Consider the following 15,069-nt stretch of genomic DNA (forward strand, 5'->3'; position numbering starts at 1 on the left):
GCTTGGAGTATTTTAGTTTAAACTATTTGCAAGATTACTGTTATAGATGTTGAGTTGTATTTGTATGTTTTTATTATTATTTTTAATTTTGCTGTAAAATATAACAAAATGCATTAACACAAGAACCATAACTGTTGTAGTGGAAAACAGTTGCATGTTATCTGTGTGGTTTTTAATCCTGTTTATATCCTAACTGTGTATTTTTGATGTGAACAGTTTCCAACAAAGCCACTGTGACCCTTCAACCCAACTGGCTTCAGATATTCAGTGGTGAGAAGATGACTCTGAGATGTGAGATCCAGGGAGGTGGAGACACTGGGTGGACATATGAATGGAGCACACCCAGCCGATACACACCTCCAACAGGAAAAGATTACATTATTAGCAGGGCTGCTGAGTACAACAGTGGAGAATACAGATGTATGGGTAGAAGAGACTCCTATTCCTCAACACAGTGGAGTGATGTCATCACATTGACAGTCTTGTGTAAGTTGGACCATCAATAATTCACAGGGAAATGTACAAGAATGAACAAAGAATATTAAGTAACTTACAGGGTGAAACCATGACACAGTTTAATACTGTTCCCCCAGTAACTGGTAGTTAGATTAGTTTAGGTTGATTACTTAACTGGCTCGCCTACATTGCCTGTAGGTGTTGGTGTGAATGGTTATTTGTGTGATGTGTTAGACCTGTGATAGACTGGTAACCTGTCCAGGGTGAACCCTTGCTCTCGCCTAATGTCAGCTTGGATCGGCTCCAGCTTCCTGTGAGCCTGCAGAAGGATAAGTACATAGTACTGAAAAAACAAACAGTGAATGTGTTCAACTTGGCTCTTAATCACAACTTCTTTTGTGTGTGTTGAGTTTCAGAGGAACATTTGTTCAATGCACAGTGGCGCTCAAAATGTATTTATTCACTGTTTTCGGTGATCGTGCTACAGTTAGTTTTTCACCTCCAAGAATGGATGAACGTCGTTATGTATTTTCATCATTTTCATCAAGGTATATTAATTGGGTTCATTCACAGGAACAGTGATGACCTTTTATGTCTCTATTCTCAGTTGAACAGCACGTAAACCAATGGCTAGAAATGTGGACAATAACTACCATTTTTATTTCTGTGTTCTAAATTACAACAGCATCCAGACCATGGGCCAGACTGAGTGCTGACAATGAAGACATTCCTGTAGGGGGCAGTGTGACCCTGACCTGCTCTGTGAACCCATCATCATCATCATCATCATCATTATCTGGTTGGAAATACTTCTGGTACAGAGGAGCGGAACCTCTGACCTCACAAGATTATATCTTCCTCTCAGATGGAAAAATCCGTGTCTCACAGGGAGGACTCTACTGGTGCAGAGGAGGAACAGGGGACCCTGTTTACTACACAGAGTACAGTAGTTCAATCGTTATCAACAAAATACGTGAGTTTGGCATTTGTCTAAAACAGTTAAAGACATTGGGTCTTATCTTACACCAGGTGCAAAGCAGGGCACAGTGCAAATGTCACTGCTAGTTTCAGACCAACGCAGATGTCATTTTCACAACCAGTTACCACATTGTATAAGTTGTGCCCATCTGTGTGTGTGTAGGTGTTAAAATAATGTGTGAGGCCTGGCATGTTGTTATTTTGAGGCAGCAGAAAGCGATTGTGTCATTAACCAACAAACAGCTGGTCTAAAGTCAGAATGGCGCTGTATTTTCATGCTATTTAAAGTGCACATTAATCAGATAGTAAGATGAGCCTACATAGGTGGGTTCACAACCTGCCTACACTGGTTGATACACACACAGGAACAAGTTGATGGGTTGTGGGTCAGTGAATAATACAACATTAATGAGTTACATATTAATGACATTCTCTAAAATGTGATCATAGCAGAGAGCAGTGCAGAGCTGCAGAGCTGCTGTCTGACTCCCCTTTAAGAGAGAGGCTGTGCACATTTACACACAACAAGCAGCTTGGAGTATTTTAGTTTAAACTATTTGCAAGATTACTGTTATAGATGTTGAGTTGTATTTGTATGTTTTTATTATTATTTTTAATTTTGCTGTAAAATATAACAAAATGCATTAACACAAGAACCATAATTGTTGTAGTGGAAAACAGTTGCATATCATCTGTTTAGTTTTTAATCCTGTTTGTATCCTAACTGTGTATTTTTGATGTGAACAGTTTCCAACAAAGCCACTGTGACCCTTCAACCCAACTGGCTTCAGATATTCAGTGGTGAGAAGATGACTCTGAGATGTGAGATCCAGGGAGGTGGAGACACTGGGTGGACATATGAATGGAGCACACCCAGCCGATACACACCTCCAACAGGAAAAGATTACATTATTGGCAGGGCTGCTGAGTACAACAGTGGAGAATACAGATGTGTGGGTAGAAGAGACTCCTATTCCTCAACACAGTGGAGTGATGTCATCACATTGACAGTCTTGTGTAAGTTGGACCATCAATAATTCACAGGGAAAAGTATAAGAATGAACAAAGAATATTAAGTAACTTACAGGGTGAAACCATGACACAGTTTAATACTGTTCCCCCAGTAACTGGTAGTTAGATTAGTTTAGGTTGATTACTTAACTGGCTCGCCTACATTGCCTGTAGGTGTTGGTGTGAATGGTTATTTGTGTGATGTGTTAGACCTGTGATAGACTGGCAACCTGTCCAGGGTGAACCCTTGCTCTCGCCTAATGTCAGCTTGGATTGGCTCCAGCTCACTGTGAGCCTGCAGAAGGATAAGTGTGTACAGGTGGTGGATAAATAGATAGTAACCATGATACAGATGTCTTTGAAAAACAAAGTGAAAGTGTTCAACGTGGCCCTTCATCACAACTGTTATATGTGTATAAAAACAGCTTAAAAGGAATGTTCATTCAATTTACAATATGGCACTCGAAATGTACTTAAAATAAAAAATCAATGACTATTTCCTGTGGCCATGCTACAGTTAGTTTTTCATCTCCAACAATGGGTGAAATTCATTAAGTATACATTTTCATTAAAGCAATTTCATTGGGTTCATTCACAGGAACAGTAATGACCTTTATATGTCCCCATTCTAAACTGATCAGCACATAAATAAATGCTAGAAAAATGGACAATAATTACCATTTTTATTTCTTGTTCTAAATTACAACAGCATCCAGACCACGGGCCAGACTGAGTGCTGTCCCCAGAGACATTCCAGCAGGGGGCAGTGTGACGCTGACCTGCTCTGTGAACCCATCATCATCATCATCTGGTTGGAAATACTTCTGGTACAGAGGCAATAAAGCCTCTGAACCTCTGACCACACAAGATGTTGTCTTCCTCTCAAATGACACAATCAGTGTCTCACAGGGAGGACTCTACTGGTGCAGAGGAGGAAGAGGAGATCCTGTTTACTACACAGGATACAGTGATTCAATCCGTATCAACAAAATACGTGAGTTTGATATTTATCTAAAAAAGCTAAAGGCATTGGGCCTTATCTTACACCAGGTGCAAAACAGTGCACAGCTCAGTACAGCGCTAATGTCATTGATAGTTTCAGAATGACAACACTGTTATTTTCATGGCCAGCACCCACATTTTGTAAGTAGCAAATGCACTTGCACCCAGGGCCATGCAGGTCCTAAAATAAGGTGTGGTCAGGCACATGGCTGGAGTTTTGCTCTTTTGAGGCTGCAGAAAAAGACTGCAACACAGACCAACAGGAACGTGGTCTAAAGTCAGAATGGTGCAGTATTTTCCCACTATTTAAAGGGCACCTACACAGTCGGGTTTACAACGTGCATACACTCTGTGGTGCACATTTACGCACTAGGACCAGTGACATTACTGATTTTACTGCATTACTCTCAGCAGCTGAATCTGCCATGTAAATAGCACGTGAACAGAATAAGAGATGGCACTCTGATTGAATTAATGTTACACCCATACCACACCTATGACTGATTAGGAAATTAAAAACAATGCCTTTTCCCTTTGCGCCTTATTTTGCGCACAGTTTATGCACTGTTTAACTTGCAAAAGTCTGGCTGGACACGTCATAAATGCCCTCACGCCGTGAACTTTATACCATGTGCTTTAGGTTGCTTAAATATGGTCCCTGTTGTTTGTATGTAGATTTAACGTTTTGTCATTGTTGTGTCCTTGCTTGGAATTCTTCATCCTGAACAGTCACAAACAGAGCTGTTGTGACTCTGCATCCAAACTGGCCTGAGATATGCTTTGGAGAGATGATTAGACTGACATGTGAAATTAAGAACAGAGGAGACACTGAGTGGGAGTATGAGTGGAAACGCTGCTCAAACATACTCATTTTTATTTTACTGAATGTTTAAAAATATGTTGAATGTAATTTTGGTAACTTTTATGATGGTGCATCCTCACATTTGTGTTATCTATTTCAAGAGGACATGTAGGATACAAGCAGTGCATGTCACCATCAATACATCACAGCAGTTTTTTTCTGTGAAATCACTTTCCAACAGATAAACCTCAGCCTGTCCTCACTGTGTCTCCATTATGGCTGAGTCCTGGAGCCTCAGTAACTCTGAACTGCAGTGTTAAACATCCATCTGCAGGATGGAGGTTCTTCTGGTATAAGGCTGTTCCCAAACTGTCAGACAACTCCTACAGCTATGAGCTGATACCTGGCAGCATCAATGGGACTGAACAGGATTCCTACATTGTTGATGGACAGACACACACAGCAGGATATGTGTGCAGAGCTGGAAGAGGAGATCCAGTGTATTATACTCTTTACAGTGAACCTAAGTTTGTCTGGTCTGGAGGTAGGTTTGTTTCTGTTGGTCCTTATCTAAAGAAGCATCTGTTATGTATTCACCTTGATATATGTTTTTGTTGTAACTTACATACAGTATCTTGAAAAGTAACACCTATGTTGACAACTAATTAACTGTGGTGACCTTATGATCTTTCCTCTCTTGCTTGCATCAAGCCAGACTTTATGCTTTCCGTCTTACTGGGTGATTTTACTTATGGGCTCAGGTGGAATTACCTTGTTTCCTTCAGTCCTTACCTCCGTTTCCTTTTGTAATTAATCTGATAGCATAAAAACACCAAAGAGTTAGAGATGAGATTTTTGCTGTAACTTTTACTTTGGATATTTAAGCTCATCTTATACTTACTATATTTTCATGTAACAGGCAGGACATGTGTACTTTGGGGAACTGGCAAATTCAGGCAAAGAAAAACCAAAAAAGTCAGCACGCTAAATGGACAGGGTAAACAAACAGAGAGACAGATAAGACAAAAGAGAATGCAGCAGCACATTTTATTATGAAATACTTGCTCCTTGTATCTTTGTAGAGTGGGAAACTGCCTATTTTTACGTGCCATCTTTCAGACAGCAGCTGCTGTTGTAACTTAATTTTCTAGCATTCAAAATATGTTCAAATGATAATGTTTGAATTTATCCCCAACAATAAAAATACAGCAAAGGAATATTTACATAATAGGATCTTAGTCTTTAAATCACTGTGCATGGTTTGACCCCTTGTTACATGTTTTTCAGATGTTCAGTCATCTGCGTCTCTCATGGTGAGTCCAGACAGAGTTCAACACTTCACCTCTGACTCTGTCTCACTGAACTGTGAAGGAAACTCTACTGAGTGGAGAGTGAAGTTAACTGAATCTGGCAACATATTATTCTGCCAAAACTGGGGGACAATGACTGGATCCACATGCAGCATAGAGCGTTACCGGTCCAGTAATGCAGTGTACTGGTGTGAGTCTGGATCAGGAGAGTTCAGCAACGCAGTCAACATCACTATATCAAGTATGGTTTTGATACATTTTCTTTCTTTTAAGTAATGTAAACATCCCATTATGCAGCTTTTACTAGTGATGGCCAAATTAAGCCTTATGAACCAATTTCTTTATTTTCTGACCCCACCAGATGGCGCCCTTGGTTTAAAGATAAAGGCTGAAGGACTGGCAATGAAGTGTGCTTTCAAACCTTTGTTGAACAGTCAGTGCCATCTGGTGGTGTCATAAAAGACAGTGGTTCATGAGGCCTCATTTAGCCATCACTAGCTTTTACTATAGTCATATGTCATGTACCTATTTTCAGCACAAACTTATTTGTCAACAGATATTTGATGAACAGTGTTGTTAATCAACATCATCAGGAAATGACTGAGAAAAATATGAAATATAAAAATGTCAAAATACACTGTAGGGGGAGTTTTCATGTTAATGAATGACACCTGTTGTTTAACCTCATTCTGTGTCTGTATTACAGGTAACCGTATTATCCTGGTGAGTCCTGTCCATCCTGTGACCGAAGGAGATTCTGTTAGTCTTAGCTGCAGAATAAGAAGCCAAACATTTGCTTCCAAGGTGTTTTTCTATCGAAATGACAAACTCATTCAAAATGATACCAGAAGGGAGCTAAATATCTCTGCAGTGTCAAAGTCAGATGAAGGCTTTTACAAGTGTGAATACTCACAAAAAGTGTCAGCACAGAGTTGGATGTCAGTTAAGGGTGAGTAGGATTGAAACATGTGCTGCACTTTCACTGATTCCACCTGTTGGATTCAGTTCATTTTGAGCTGAAGAAAGTCTGCATCAGTTGTTGTGATAGTCTTGAGTTACTATGAATGTCTAAGTTCACACTGTATTCTGTTTCTTGTATATATAATGCTGTATGTGTTTACTTGTAAATCAAAATGTGAATGACATTGACATTAACGTTGTGTGTGTACGTGCATGTGTGTTGTTTATACCACTGGATTTGTAAATGTATGTTTAGTCTTTACTTTGGCGTCATGTGACATGACTCATCTTTATGAAAATGTATGTACATTCAGAAGCTGCTGTTTACATTTATTAACAGTTTTTATTTATTACAGGAGTCTCCAGGCTTGAAAGCTCTTCATCTCCTGTACTGATGATTATTGGGCTGGTTTTTGGAATTGTACTTGTTATTCTTCTGCTCCTTTTGTATCGCTACAGACGGTCCAAAGGTGAGACCTTTATTACATGAGTTATGATTTAATTGTTCAAATACACAGATGTGTTCTGATCCAGCCCAGTCGCCAGAAGAAAATGTTGGCATTGTACATTTTTGCAAACCATGGATACATTACATTTGTATGTTTCACATGAATCAAATCAACATTTCTAAAGTGAGATGGCTGCCAAGCTGCAGACCTCTGTCGGCGATGAACAATGGTTGGTTATGGTTAAACATGGGTGTTTTTTGGCAACCCAAGGCCATGTTTCCAGCTGCTTTTGTGCCACCGAACATGGGTAATTTAAGCCAAACCTGATCTTTTCTTACCGTACCCTAGTGGGTTGTGTGCCTGAACAAAACCACACATCAACCACAGCATTATAAGATTCGTAAAGTTTTAATGTATCTGCTACATAATAACATACAGATGTAATGTGTGGTTTTCAGAAACATACAATGTTGTGTGATGTCATGACAGAATGGCAGTATGACAACTTAAAATACAAAACCATCTAACAACAAATGTCTCTTTTACAGATTCATGCTTTATCAGGTTGGTACAACATTATCTTATTTTGAATATAACAGGAAGTACATTCCATGTTCCTCTGTAAATTTATTATCTACATGTTGTAGGGCAGTCCAGTCTGAGAGCACCAATCGGGGCTTTGCAACAGGTCACATGGTCAACCAGAATGAGGCTCAACAGAATGAAGATCCCTCTCCTCTCCGTGGTAAGGACACATCTTGATTTGATACACACATTTTAAAAACATTTAAGGATGTTTAATTATAATATCATGCAGTGAAAATAGACGCTCATCTCTATGAATCAATTAAAGGCTCTGAAGACACTGAAAATGGTACAGTATACACCGATCAGCCAAAACATGAAAACCATGGGCAGGTGAAGTGAAAAACATTGATCACTTGTTACAATGCAGTGTTCTGCTGGGAAACTTTGCCCCCCCCAAATGGCAACAATGTGCCTTGATGGCAGTGGAGTGGATGGTCAGGAGTGACCCGAAGAACGTGACAGAGAGCTCAACACATCAACCTGGCCTCCAAATTCCCCAGATCCCAATCTGATTGAGTATTTGTAGGGCGTGCCGGTACCCCAGACGTACCCCAATCTACAGTGGGGTCTTTTTTGGATTGGACTTGGCTCTGACATGTCAAGGCATGGACACGGGACCTCTAGGGGGGGCTTTGGAGTCTGGTACTGGGGCGTTGGCGGTGGATACTTTGAGATCTGTCGGTTGTGAGGTGGGGTACTGGCATGTCCCACGGATGCTCGATCAGATTTGGATCTGGGGAATTTGGAGGCCTGGTTGATGCTTTGCACTCTTTGTCATGTTATTTAGTAACACTGCAAAAATGCCCTATCATATTTAGGTGAAAACATTTTAGACATGAGCTTTCCTTTTGCTTAAAATTTGGTTGCTGGTGCACTTTGATTTTTCACTGATAATATTTCTCTGAATAACTCAGGATGTCCAACTACAAGAATGATCAAAACAAGATCAAATTACTCAAATAAGATTTGTATTTGAATTCTTGTTTCTAGATGATATAACGTCAACCCAAATAAGATCCAACTGTTGATTAAGACAAGGAAAGTGACACTTACCTGAATTAAGTCTTGACAGCTTTTTATAGTGAGCACGAGATAATCCAGTTCATACTCAGAGCAAATTACACTAGAATTGAAATCTAAATATAAGAAGATTATACCATTTACTTAGACATAGAGTTGTCCCAGTGGCAGTAAGAAATGCAGTAACTGCATGATTTAAAGTTGTTTCACACCAAGCAGGATTTTTGTCTATAGAATTTGCATGGAAATTTACAAAAACTGATCTGTGTAACAATGAGTGGGGACAAAAACTATTCAGACAGATCTCAATTTCAGCAGTTTGCCAGCAAAAGATGTTTGACCAGTGAAATCCTTTGTTCCAAATGACGTCAGACCTTCAGGTCAGAGCTAGCTTGCTGCCAAAATAGAGAATGTCTTCTTACTTTGTTCTTGGCTTCAACCAGGGTAAGATGAAGATGCTAATGTAGCTGTTATGCGTTTGCTGACGTTATATGATGGTCACTGTCCAAAACAACCCGAAGCCCGCTGCTTATTTTGTGTGGAATAATGTAATTGGACGACTGAAACAATCAAACAGTTCATCTTCCCTGGTTGGGATTATATAGTGTTCCATACAGCAGTGATATGAAGGTGTTAGTGAGGGCTAACCCCCCCCCCCCCAAGGGAACAAGGTACTCATGTTTCTTTATGGACAGTAACGGGCATTTGTTTTCGAGATAACATTTTCTGTCTGAATTTTTTTGGGGGGGGGAGGGGGGGAGGGTTTTTTTTTTTTTTTTTAGGGCTCTGCAGATAATTCACACCGGCCTGGTGTGAATGGCTGTCATGCAGATTTTTGCATCGCACTTGTGCAAAATGGCTTTTCAGGGGATTAATTGTGAGTGACTGATGCAGAACTAAAAAAAAGGTGTATTTTTCACACACAGCTGAATCTCAGGATGTCACCTATTCATTGATTGAACTTAAAAACTCTGGAAAGAAGGGTGAGTACTCCAGACGAGATATGTGTTCTGGGTCTGCCCCGGGGCCTCCTACCAATGTGACGCGCCCGGAACACCTCTAACGGGAGGCGCCCAGGAAGCATCCAGATCAGATGCCCAAACCCACTCAACTGACTACTACTCCGAGCTCCTTCCGGATGTCTGTGCTCCTCACCCTATCTCTAAGGCTGAGCCCAGCCACCCCACTGAGGAAACTCATTTCGGCTGCTTATATCCTATCTGATCTCATTCTTTCTGTCATGAAAAGTCGTTTACAATGTAGCATAATCATGGAAACAACTGGGTGTTCCCTCTGAACTATCAATCGTATTTGTATTTTTTTGTATTTTTTAGATATGGCTGAATCCCAGGATGTCACCTATTCATCGATTGAACTTAAAAACTTTGGAAGGAAGGGTGAGTACTCCAGATACACAGAATAACTAGAATATAGTTTGTTTTGTCCTGAAGTGAAATATTTTATTTTAATGGATTAATGTGATCATCTTAACAGGGAAACACCATGAACCAGAGGAGAGTTGTCTTTACTCTGATGTGAATATAGGAACTGCAGGTCAGTCATTTACAACAGTCATGCTCAAAGTTTGTATTGAAATGTGTCCTATCATTATACTGGAGGTAACAACAGGTCAGCAGCTCAATTTATCAAAGTCACCATGGATAGTTACCGCTTACTACCACTGGGTGTCACCAGAGTTTTAAATTGTTAAATCTTATACACCTCTATGACATTTTAAACTCATTTGACCTTTTAAACTCATATGACTTTTTTAACTCATGGCATATTTCTAATTAAGTTTTTCATATTTAGTACATGAATATCAATCAATATTGTGTGTCATTTCTGTATAGCACACTTCCATCTCACAGATGTGGCAATAACTGAATTGTGCTGTTACACATTATGAAATACTATGGATTCTACATGGAAATTCCTCCTCCACTTTCTCCTTTTTTTTCTTAATGAGGTTGCACCATAGTACAGACACACAGAGAGCTGTGTTCATTACTGACATGGTTATTTTGTCTTTTGATGTGTTGTAAAATTTGTGCTGCCAGTTCCTTCTTTCTCCAAAATTATGGTTCATTGTTATTCATTTATTTGTATTGTTTGATTTGGCCTTACTAAATCACAGCATCAAAGGCTTTTTTTGGTCATTTTTGCCTTTATTTATTGTCGGGATGCACCAATTTTGAAGTTGTAGGCCTATATTTAAAATGACAATTTATTCAGTAGCCAATATCAGAATTTTTATATTGCTGTTTATTTTGTTTTTGTTGTTAATATTACCTTTTATATGAAAACTTTGTTTTTGAAAAACAAAAACTGCCTTAATGTATGTAATATATATCATAATTCCCTCTGTAACATCGATTTTATATTACTTTGCAAATAACAAATTTCATGTTCTTTTCAAGTTTTAAATGATAAACTACATTTTACAAGATTACATTGAACATATCATGAGAATATTATAATTTACCTTTTGTCCAATACTCATTTTTACTGAATTGAGCTTGAACACATCACAGTGTAACTCAGTGCAGCCTCCGTGAGGTGTTAGTTGCTTGTTTCTTGCTGGTTTTAACATGAATTATCCGTCCCTACATACATATTCACCCGCTAATCCCGGGCTGGGTCGCTGGGGCAGTAGGCCAAGCAAAGCACCCCAGACGTCCCTCGCCCCAGCGTCGCTTTACAGCTCCTCCTCCTCCCCCCCTGAGCGTTAGCAGGCCAGATGAGATATGTTGTTTGGGTCTGCCCCGGGGCCTCCTACTAGTGGAACATGCTGAAACACCTCTCACTGGAGGCGCCCAGGAGGCATCCTGATCAGATGCCCGAACCACCTCAACTGACCCCTTTAGATGCAAAGGAGCAGCGGCTCTACTCTGAGCTCCTTACCTTATCTCTAAGGCTGAGCCCTGCCACCCTTCAGAGGAAACTCATTTTGGCTGCTTATATCCGTGATCTCATTTTTTCAGTCATGATTAGTTGTTCATGATGTAGCGTTATAATGGAAAGAATTGGGTGCTTCCTCTGAGGCGTTGACAGTGACTTTACTAAAATCATGGTGTCCTGAGGAAGATCTCTGTTCATGCTTAACAAGTTTTCTATTGTTCCGTGGGTGCCGGGAGTAAGATTCCCAGAGCCCATTTGCATTGTAGTCATTGTATTTTTCTTGCACCTGCTTAGTGATTTAAGTTTTTGGCTTTCTAATTTCAAACCTTGCTTTTCAGCTTGTGCAAAACTGATGCCGCTGCAAAGGACTCGGCCTGTTTGGGGTGCACAATCTACTTAGTGAGCTAGAGGTCGCCCCAGCACTAAAGGGTTTTGAGCCAGACCAAACTTAAAGAAGGCCAGCTAAAAAACAAAAGATACATTAACTGAAAAAAACACACATTTCTTTTATTTCCATTCTACCTGTCCATTCATCCATTTAGCTGTACGACACAGAATATGTCAACTGAGCAAACAAATCCTGAAATCTAGCTTGTGTTTTAGATGATAATGTGACGTATGCCCAAGTCACCCAGCACAACAAAGGTAAAGCCAAGAAAAACAAAGGTGAGGAAAGTCTGCGTTCACCTTCAGTTGTTATTGTCCAACATGTTGGTCTTGTGCAGAGAGCAGTGTACACTATGCAGTATGAGTTTAGTCTGTTTAAAGTCATAGATGTTTATATTATCTATTCTCTATATTTCATGTTAAGCGTCTTATTGATAATGTGCATTTAATTGACTTTTTACATGTATGCATGGTTTAAGAACTGTTTAAATATGAGTAAATTCTGTAAAAACATTATTACGCTACATACTGTTCATATTATTAATCAAACTGAACCTCTCCATTTATAGGAAAATCAACTGTGCCAGCAACTGATGAAGCTGTTTATTCTGAAGTTAAACCAGGAACCGCTCTTGGTAATAATGCACCACATGATGTGCACACTTAAATGATTATTCAGCAGATTGTTAAATGGATATAAGTCAGATTAATATGTCAGAGAGCACTACTGCATCTTGAACAATGATTTGTTTTGTTGTTTTGCTTCTCTTCCAGGTCTGTAAGGAGAGGTCATTCTTCATTTCCATATTTTTTTTATCCTATTGGTGGTCGCGGGGGGGGGGGGAGCCTATCCCAGCTGACACTGGGTGAGAGGCAGGGTGCACCCTGGACAGGTCACCAGACTATCACAGGGCTGACACATAGAGACAGACAACCATACACACTCACATTCACACCTACGGACAATTTAGAGTCACCAGTTAACCTGCATGTAATTGGACTGTGGGAGGAAACCAGAGCACCTGGAGAAAACCCACGCTGACACGGGGAGAACATGCAAACTCCACACAGAAGGGCTCCCCCACCCTAGGTTCAAACCCTCCACCCTGGAACCTTTTTGCTGTGAGGCAACAGGGCCAACCACTGCATCACCGTGCCGCCTGTATAAAAATGCTCTCAAGCATTTTAGAAAATTATTGTGGGCACACTGCTATCCACATATTACACATGCTCAGTATTTTGTGCAGTTAATTTGTTGGTATATCAAAAAAATTACATCATTCCATTCACAATTAGTACATCTCCAGTGAAATGTGATCCCATCAGCTGCTTTACCTTGTGCACTGTAATTTAGTCCTTTTTGCGTCTTCTTACATTGTTGGCTGCTGCTTTTTAATTGTGCATGTTTCCGGATGGTTCTGGTAATCCATGGTTTCTGGTTGTGGAATAATTTCACCGTCCACACATCCTGGCCTCAACAAGACAGCCGCATGGTCACTCCTCCTGAACACTGTCGGCAGTGATCCACAGCAGGATCGGGACAGCAGCTCACAGTCCCACTGACACACCAGTCCTTGTTCACCATGGAACACACGCCTCCTCTCCTTGTCTTGCCTGAGTCCTCTGCTCCGTCACAATTGGCGTACAGAATAAGAGTCACCTGGTGAAATGGCGCTGTCAGGGATCAACCAAGTTTTGGTGAACATCCTGATATCCTGTTGAAAACTGATGCGTCACAGAGGTCGTCCAGTTTATTTCCAGCATCTGTACAATGGCTAGCAGGATGCTAGTTCAGCTGGCGCTCATTATTCTCCATCTTTTCCTCAATGTTTAAAGATGTTTACATTTTTGAACCTTGACCTGGCTAGCTAGCCAGCAGAGGAGAGTTTACAGACTGGTGAGTTGATGCTCATCATTGTGATGACAGACTCGCAGCCACACGCCATCATCAGCCCACCACAGAAAGCACCACCAACACGCTGACAGAGAGGCGACTGGAAGCGTCTGTGCTTAACTTGTGGATTTAATTAGTCTGAGCATGAGCACAAGACTATTGATGCATATTCTCATTTAATATTAATGCACTGCCTTATCTTTACTTTGTACAGTCATTTTGTCATTTGTTTTTTTTGTGTGAAACTTTGAATCCAAGTTATTCCAAAGAGCAGCACAAGTATATTTGAGCTTCTGATAGTGCAGCTTTAAAGTCAGCATCTTTTATAGAGTTAGATAAATCAATTAATCGTTAAAAATTATTTTAATATACATGTTCATATTTTCCTTTTGTCTTAAAAGTATATTTATAACTGCTGTACATGTTTTATTTTGACCTTAATGGATTTGATATTTTTAGTTTTTAATATTTTTTTTAGCATTCTGTGCATCAATAAAGTTAAAAGCTAATTTATTTATTTATTATTTTTTTAACTGGACATCTGAACTGGATAAAGATCCCATATTAGCCTTCTGGCACTATCAATCTTGGCAAAAGCCATAAAGTGGACTTGGTGTTGGTTTTCGGGAACTATTTCTTTGGTTAAAAGAGTTCCAACCAGAACTGTTCTGTGATCTGTGGATTATCTAGAGTTACTGAGACATCTGCTCAGCAAAGCTGTTGCTGTGTGGCTCCATTTATTCAAATTCAGTTCACCTATATCACATTAAAGTAAAGGCAGATATCAGACACAGAACAAACAAAAGTATCTTCATGATGAGATACCACTGAGTGTATTGTGGTATATTTTAGCTTTCAGCCCAGTGGCCACAGAAAAGCCTGGAATTGGACAATTACAAAATGATGGAAAACATTAGTTAAAGCTATTACAGTTTAATGAGGCTGTGTTGCACGAGTCCTGACATGTATCTTTTGTTTTTGTGTCACATTACCCGCCAGAATAAATGTCAAGCTAAGAATGGTAAAGCGAAAAATTGCCCTGCATCCTGTTGGAGTTAAATGTGACTTTGATGCTTGAACAAATTTGACGCTTATTATACAGTAAATGACGTGTTGCTTATTATTATATTGAATTTTCTGGGTCTGTTACAGCATAAATATATCTGCTCTGTAAACTATTTGTCTTTCTATATGTTCCTGTGGGTCTATGTGTACATTTTAAAGATTTCAAGATTCAAGATTCAATACTTTATTGCCATACAACTTGCGCAAGTCGTTAGGGAGGGGAAGTACACCTATTTTAAAAATCCA

The 15,069-nt window shown here is 39.8% G+C and overlaps 1 protein-coding gene across 1 annotated transcript in view; it reads left to right on the forward strand.

Moving 5' to 3' along the window:
• Window positions 1-14,933, forward strand: part of LOC117245686 (uncharacterized) — a 76,085-nt gene extending 61,152 nt beyond the window's left edge. The window contains exons 45-61 of the mRNA XM_078164779.1: window positions 217-486; window positions 1,142-1,429; window positions 2,182-2,451; window positions 3,155-3,439; window positions 4,177-4,302; window positions 4,491-4,793; window positions 5,537-5,800; window positions 6,266-6,508; window positions 6,876-6,989; window positions 7,517-7,532; window positions 7,616-7,713; window positions 9,503-9,559; window positions 9,911-9,973; window positions 10,071-10,130; window positions 12,081-12,143; window positions 12,434-12,499; window positions 12,639-14,933. Of these exons, the coding sequence (XP_078020905.1) occupies window positions 217-486; window positions 1,142-1,429; window positions 2,182-2,451; window positions 3,155-3,439; window positions 4,177-4,302; window positions 4,491-4,793; window positions 5,537-5,800; window positions 6,266-6,508; window positions 6,876-6,989; window positions 7,517-7,532; window positions 7,616-7,713; window positions 9,503-9,559; window positions 9,911-9,973; window positions 10,071-10,130; window positions 12,081-12,143; window positions 12,434-12,499; window positions 12,639-12,646 (2,594 nt within the window). The 3' untranslated portion in view covers window positions 12,647-14,933. The remainder of the gene's footprint in view (window positions 1-216; window positions 487-1,141; window positions 1,430-2,181; window positions 2,452-3,154; window positions 3,440-4,176; window positions 4,303-4,490; window positions 4,794-5,536; window positions 5,801-6,265; window positions 6,509-6,875; window positions 6,990-7,516; window positions 7,533-7,615; window positions 7,714-9,502; window positions 9,560-9,910; window positions 9,974-10,070; window positions 10,131-12,080; window positions 12,144-12,433; window positions 12,500-12,638) is intronic.
• Window positions 14,934-15,069: the final 136 nt, after the last annotated feature.

The sequence above is a fragment of the Epinephelus lanceolatus genome, chromosome 22 (assembly GCF_041903045.1).
Source record: "Epinephelus lanceolatus isolate andai-2023 chromosome 22, ASM4190304v1, whole genome shotgun sequence".
In the NCBI taxonomy this organism is placed as follows: domain Eukaryota; kingdom Metazoa; phylum Chordata; class Actinopteri; order Perciformes; family Serranidae; genus Epinephelus; species Epinephelus lanceolatus.